The following is a 7,500-nucleotide window of genomic DNA, read 5'->3' as shown; positions in this document are numbered from 1 at the left end:
GTGAACAACCTGCCAAGGGGTGAAAACACACACGCACACACACACAAACACGCACACACACACACACACACACACACACAGAGCTCCTCACATACATCTCTTTTTCTCATCCCTCCATAGTTTCTCTCCTCCACACTCCTCCCCTACAGGAGGAGGGACAGTGTTTCTTGCATCTGACATGCACTAAATCTGTTGGGGGTTTCCTACGCTAAGTGTAGTGGTGCTGGATGTCCTACCTGCTGGAGGAACGGAGCTGAACATCCGTTCCAAATCAGAACAAATCCGCCCATAAACGTGAGCTTTGAGCAGATGTGCGAGGCTCTCTGTATGCTGACGTGTCTTCACGCTGTGCGGATGTGACAACCCAGCCAGTTGCGCTCACAACTCGGCGGAACACCTTGGAACAGTTTAGTCTTTTCCCCATGGTGGTGATCAGGTGCAGGTTACATGTCAGGAGAACCGAGCAGAGATGCAATTCCAGAAATGTGTCCTCATGCATGTGTCATGTGTATGCAATGCCTGTGGAGTGTGAGGTTAACAACAAAATGACAAAGAAGATCTCTAACTTCACTCTTCCACTCTGCGCTCATCTCTCTCTCTCCCTCCTTATTCTAGTAGTCTTGTGATTAATAAGGTACTGGTGTCTAATAAGAACTGTATTTGTTCTAAGAAACTGCGTGAAAATCGTCCTCCCTGTCTTTTCCTGGCAGGATCCCCTCCAGCGAGTAGCACTGGCACCCTGCAGATCTACCTGATCGACGTGAACGATAACGCCCCCTCCCTGGTTCCGCGGGAGGCCCAGGTGTGTGAGAGGTCCTACAGCAGTTACGTCAACATCACGGCGGCGGACGCCGACGCCGACCCCAACGTGGGCCCCTTCGTCTTCGAGCTGCCTGTCCACCCCTCCACCATCCGCCGGAACTGGACCGTATCCCGTCTCAACGGTGAGCAGGACACGGGAACCTTCCGGAAAAAGGGGGGAAAAAACGTCAAGAATGCTTCTCACCACGGCGCCAGCCTGCCATCCCATAATTAGACTTAAAACGGTACTGAGGATGAGGAGGGTGCTTGTGATCCGCTTTGTTTCGATCACGTCTTGTTGAATTGTGGTTCATTATTTGAAAGTGTAGGTGTGGTAAAGGTGTCTGATGCTAGAGAACTGAAACGACTCTGAGTGTCCGTAAGTAGCATGAGGAGGGAACGCCTTGTTATCACTTTAATAAAGACGTCGAGGGTCGAGCGGTCTCTGTGATGTACCGTAACGTATCACAACGGAAATGCCTTTCAAAGCCAAATATTGTTTCAGTTTATCGTATTTAAAGTCCCAGTGTTTTACACACCATCCTGCACTGTGAACATGATCATGGTTTTGCACAATACTGTGGAATCGTTGCTAACCTCTGCATTCAACGTCTCTCACCCTCTGCAAACCACACATTACCTGCTCCTAACTATCCCCTACCACTAACCCCTTATCACTAACCCCTTATCTCTATCCCCTACCACTAACCCCTTATCACTAACCTCTACCACTAACCCCTTATCACTAACCCCTTATCTCTATCCCCTACCACTAACCCCTTATCCCTAACCTCTACCACTAACCCCTTATCACTAACCCCTTATCTCTATCCCCTACCACTAACCCCTTGTCTCTATCCCCTACCACTAACCCCTTATCACTAACCCCTTATCTCTATCCCCTACCACTAACCCCTTGTCTCTATCCCCTACCACTAACCCCTTATCTCTATCCCCTACCACTAACCCCTTATCCCTAACCTCTACCACTAACCCCTTATCCCTATCCCCTACCACTAACCCCTTATATCTACCCCCTACCACTAACCCCTTATCTCTACCCCCTACCACTAACCCCTTATCACTAACCTCTTATCCCTATCCCCTACCACTAACCCCTTATCACTAACCTCTTATCTCTATCCCCTACCACTAACCCCTTATCACTAACCCCTTATCTCTATCCCCTACCACTAACCCCTTATCACTAACCCCTTATCTCTATCCCCTACCACTAACCCCTTATCTCTACCCCCTACCACTAACCCCTTATCACTAACCTCTTATCCCTATCCCCTACCACTAACCCCTTATCACTAACCTCTTATCTCTATCCCCTACCACTAACCCCTTATCACTAACCCCTTATCTCTATCCCCTACCACTAACCCCTTATCACTAACCCCTTATCTCTATCCCCTACCACTAACCCCTTATCCCTAACCTCTACCACTAACCCCTTATCACTAACCCCTTATCTCTATCCCCTACCACTAACCCCTTATCCCTAACCTCTACCACTAACCCCTTATCACTAACCCCTTATCTCTATCCCCTACCACTAACCCCTTATCTCTACCCCCTACCACTAACCCCTTATCACTAACCCCTACCACTAACCCCTTATCACTAACCCCTTATCTCTATCCCCTACCACTAACCCCTTATCTCTATCCCCTACCACTAACCCCTTATCTCTACCCCCTACCACTAACCCCTTATCTCTACCCCCTACCACTAACCCCTTATCACTAACCCCTACCACTAACCCCTTATCACTAACCTCTTATCCCTATCCCCTACCACTAACCCCTTATCTCTATCCCCTACCACTAACCCCTTATCTCTACCCCCTACCACTAACCCCTTATCACTAACCTCTTATCCCTATCCCCTACCACTAACCCCTTATCTCTACCCCCTACCACTAACCCCTTATCACTAACCCCTACCACTAACCCCTTATCACTAACCCCTTATCCCTATCCCCTACCACTAACCCCTTATCCCTATCCCCTACCACTAACCCCTTATCTCTACCCCCTACCACTAACCCCTTATCTCTACCCCCTACCACTAACCCCTTATCACTAACCTCTTATCCCTATCCCCTACCACTAACCCCTTATCTCTATCCCCTACCACTAACCCCTTATCTCTACCCCCTACCACTAACCCCTTATCTCTACCCCCTACCACTAACCCCTTATCACTAACCCCTACCACTAACCCCTTATCACTAACCCCTTATCTCTATCCCCTACCACTAACCCCTTATCTCTATCCCCTACCACTAACCCCTTATCTCTACCCCCTACCACTAACCCCTTATCACTAACCCCTACCACTAACCCCTTATCACTAACCCCTTATCTCTATCCCCTACCACTAACCCCTTATCTCTATCCCCTACCACTAACCCCTTATCTCTACCCCCTACCACTAACCCCTTATCTCTACCCCCTACCACTAACCCCTTATCACTAACCCCTACCACTAACCCCTTATCACTAACCTCTTATCCCTATCCCCTACCACTAACCCCTTATCTCTATCCCCTACCACTAACCCCTTATCTCTACCCCCTACCACTAACCCCTTATCTCTACCCCCTACCACTAACCCCTTATCACTAACCCCTACCACTAACCCCTTATCACTAACCCCTTATCCCTATCCCCTACCACTAACCCCTTATCTCTATCCCCTACCACTAACCCCTTATCCCTAACCTCTACCACTAACCCCTTATCACTAACCCCTTATCTCTATCCCCTACCACTAACCCCTTGTCCATAACCCTTACCCCTAACCCCTTATTACTAACCCCTTATCTCTATCCCCTACCACTAACCCCTTATCCCTATCCCCTACCACTAACCCCTTATCTCTATCCCCTACCACTAACCCCTTATCTCTACCCCCTACCACTAACCCCTTATCACTAACCCCTACCACTAACCCCTTATCACTAACCCCTTATCTCTACCCCCTACCACTAACCCCTTATCACTAACCCCTACCACTAACCCCTTATCACTAACCCCTTATCTCTATCCCCTACCACTAACCCCTTGTCCATAACCCCTACCCCTAACCCCTTATTACTAACCCCTTATCCCTATCCCCTACCACTAACCCCTTATCTTCACTTCCTGACACCCTACCACGCACCCCGCCCCACAGGAGACTATGCCCGGCTGGGTCTGAGGATACAGTTCCTGGAGTCAGGTGTGTACGAAGTTCCTGTCCTGGTGTCAGACTCTGGAAACCCCCCGCTGTCCAACCGCTCGGTGATCAAGGTGAAGGTGTGTCCGTGCGATGAGCACGGGGACTGCACAGTGGCGGGAGCTGTCGCGGCCGCCGGCCTGGGCACCGGAGCCATCATAGCCATTCTGATCTGCATCGTTATCCTGCTCAGTGAGTATCTCTGCACACAGCACGAGAGATGGTGGAGTGTGTGAGGTGTGCGAGAGGTGTGTGAGTGTGTGTGAGGTGTGTTCAGGATGTGGTGGAGTGTGTGAGGTGTGCGAGAGGTGTGTGAGTGTGTGTGAGGTGTGTTCAGGATGTGGTGGAGTGTGTGAGGTGTGCGAGAGGTGTGTGAGTGTGTGTGAGGTGTGTTCAGGATGTGGTGGAGTGTGTGAGGTGTGCGAGAGGTGTGTGAGTGTGTGTGAGGTGTGTTCAGGATGTGGTGGAGTGTGTGAGGTGTGCGAGAGGTGTGTGAGTGTGTGTGAGGTGTGTTCAGGATGTGGTGGAGTGTGTGAGGTGTGCGAGAGGTGTGTGAGTGTGTGTGAGGTGTGTTCAGGATGTGGTGGAGTGTGTGTTTTGGACTTTGAGATCACAGAAGCTAGCAGACGCAGCTGTATTCAGTAACACGGTTACAGACCTGCAAAATGTCACAGAGAACCGAAATAAGAACGGGGGGGGGGGGATCAGAGAGGTAGAGACCGAATTATTTTTTTATTGTTCGTACTGCTGAATAATATTTATTCATTCTTTTGTAAGTATAGTTTCTTTTATTCTGTTTCTTCTTTGTGTTAATTTGCTCAGAAATAATGTAACTTGAAACATTAAGAGGCTGAATTGTCTTGAGAGAAAGAGAAAGGGAGAAACCCAAAGTGAGAGCAGATCAGAAAGCAGGATGTTGGGTGGCCGTCACACTCCACACTCATCACCTACAGAACAGAGGCTGTGTTGGTCCATTACAGTTCCGACGACCGCATTACTGCTAAACGTTCACGCCTTTCTTAGCCTCTCTTAATGCTCCGAGTCCCGGTGTGGTGGCTGGGAATATTGATGCAATTTATTTCACTGTCACCATTCACACAATGGCAATGTTCAATAAGAGTTTTACTGTGTTTAAGTACGCAGAAGCTACATGGAACATTTAAAAAAACACTCAACTCTATCGCTGTTGTTGCAGCAATACCATGCACAAATATGCCACTTTCTTAGAAGAGAAGGAAAATATTTGTGTTTGACACATCTGTCCTAACAAGGTGCCCAAGTGCTGGGTGATAGTTTTCTGGTAGAAAACCTGTTATTCCAAAAATCCCTGCAGCTTCAGCATGGCACAGAAGTAGTGGGGCGCACAGTGGATCAGTAGCACGTTCGACAAGCCAGGGGGTAACGTGTCACTCAGGGCTATCCTGCTGTAACTGGAGTTGGCCTGGAGAAAGAGAAAGATCTTAGTTTAGTTCGTTATACTCAGACCTGTCTGCCCTAATGCAGAACATCCCTGCATCTGCTGCTCTCGCTCCCTGGTTCATGGAGGTATTTGTTCCCTGGTTCATGGAGGTATTTGTTCTCTGGTTCATGGAGGTATTTGTTCCCTGGTTCATGGAGTTATTTGTTCCCTGGTTCATGGAGGTATTTATTCTCTGGTCTGTGGAGGTATTTGTTCTCTGGTCCATGGAGGTATTTCTTCTCTGGTTCATGGAGTTATTTGTTCTCTGGTTAGTGGAGGTATTTGTTATCTGTTTAGTGGACGTATTCTCATCCCATGTTCCTTTCCACCTTGTGGCTTAAAATCTTCTTTTCCACATGGAGGTTTAGCCGTATAGGCTGGACGGGTGTGGCATGTCAAACTGAAAGCGTTGGCTGGCGTTGGCTGGTGTTGGCTGGTGTTGACTGGCGTTGGCTGGTGTTGGCTGGTGTTTGGCTGGAGCAAGCGAGGGGATTTTCTTCCCCCTCGGATGTAGCCCAGATGGGAGAGCTGCCCCACCCGCTATATCTATCAGCTCCACCCAACACATCTATTTACGTAGCACGAGCTAGGCCAAGGTTGACAGCTGGTTTTAAAACGTTCCAGAAAAATGATGTCAAGCCAAATGGATCCGTGTGAGTGAGGAAGCGTCTTGCCAGCAGTCACGCCCAGTGTTTGTGTGAGCTGGGGCTGTTGGACCAGCTCTGTGTGCTCTGCGATTTAGAGAGACACAGCGCTGCCAAACACGGAGAACTGACAGAATTATGACCAGGGGTCTGTTCCTCTCCGAACAAAACTAGCCCTAGACTTCTGTGCATTCTTTATTCATTTCTCACTCTAGGTATGTGTGTGTGTGTGTGTGTGTGTGTGTGTATGTGTGTGTGTGTGTGTGTGTGTATGTGTTTGTGAGTGTGTGTGTGTGTGTGTGTGTGTGTGTGTGTGTGTGTGTGTGTATGTGTGTGTGTGTGTGTGTGTATGTGTGTGTGTATGTGTGTGTGTGTGTGTGTGTGTGTGTGTGTGTGTGTGTGTGTCCCAGGCATGGTTCTGCTCTTTGTGCTGTGGATTAAGAGGAGACAGAAGGAGAGGCAGAACAAGCAGCTTCTAATTGACCCCGAGGACGACGTCAGAGACAACATCCTGAAATACGACGAGGAGGGTGGAGGAGAAGAGGACCAGGTGACTGGAGATCAGATCCTAGAGCTGAGGTCTTAAACCCACTGACTGGGGTCTTAAACCCACTGACTGGGGTCTTAAACCCCTTAACTGGTGTATTAAACCCACTGACTGGGGTCTTAAACCCACTGACTGGGGTCTTAAACCCCTTAACTGGTGTATTAAACCCACTGACTGGGGTCTTAAACCCACTGACTGGGGTCTTAAACCCCTTAACTGGTATATTAAACCCACTGACTGGGGTCTTAAACCCCTTAACTGGTGTATTAAACCCACTGACTGGGGTCTTAAACCCACTGACTGGGGTCTTAAACCCCTTAACTGGTGTATTAAACCCACTGACTGGGGTCTTAAACCCACTGACTGGGGTCTTAAACCCCTTAACTGGTGTATTAAACCCACTGACTGGGGTCTTAAACCCACTGACTGGGGTCTTAAACCCCTTAACTGGTGTATTAAACCCACTGACTGGGGTCTTAAACCCCTTAACTGGTGTATTAAACCCACTGACTGGGGTCTTAAACCCCTTAACTGGTGTATTAAACCCACTGACTGGGGTCTTAAAAACCAGACTGGTGTCTTAAACCAACTGACTGGTGTCTTAAATCCACTGACTGGTGTCTTAAACTTGTTGACTGGTTTGGATGTTCACACTGTTGTGTTGTGAACGATTAGTCCTGGTCTGCGGTAGAAATAACAGAGAGAGTTAACTACCCTGTACTGGGCAGCGGGGTGTTAACTACACTGTGCTGGTGAGATGTGTGTGTCGAGTAGGCCCGTCTTTAGTGCGAATGTGGCTTAACCTGCAGGACTACGACCTA

The 7,500-nt window shown here is 48.7% G+C and overlaps 1 protein-coding gene across 6 annotated transcripts in view; it reads left to right on the top strand.

The window, feature by feature from the left end:
* The window catches only part of LOC113589297 (cadherin-4-like), a 302,611-nt gene that overhangs the window by 288,579 nt on the left and 6,532 nt on the right, over positions 1 to 7,500 (top strand). For all 6 annotated transcript variants that reach the window (XM_081706680.1, XM_035522244.2, XM_081706681.1 and 3 more), the window contains 4 exons: positions 711 to 944; positions 3,988 to 4,221; positions 6,543 to 6,682; positions 7,489 to 7,500. The exon at positions 7,489 to 7,500 is cut by the window's right edge and continues 153 nt beyond it. In XM_081706680.1, coding sequence (XP_081562806.1) covers positions 711 to 944; positions 3,988 to 4,221; positions 6,543 to 6,682; positions 7,489 to 7,500 — 620 coding nt within the window. The remainder of the gene's footprint in view (positions 1 to 710; positions 945 to 3,987; positions 4,222 to 6,542; positions 6,683 to 7,488) is intronic.

The sequence above is a fragment of the Electrophorus electricus genome, chromosome 24, assembly GCF_041902795.1.
Source record: "Electrophorus electricus isolate QZ-2024a chromosome 24, ASM4190279v1, whole genome shotgun sequence".
Classification (NCBI taxonomy): Eukaryota; Metazoa; Chordata; class Actinopteri; order Gymnotiformes; family Gymnotidae; genus Electrophorus; species Electrophorus electricus.
This window is presented reverse-complemented; position numbering and strand designations above follow the sequence as displayed.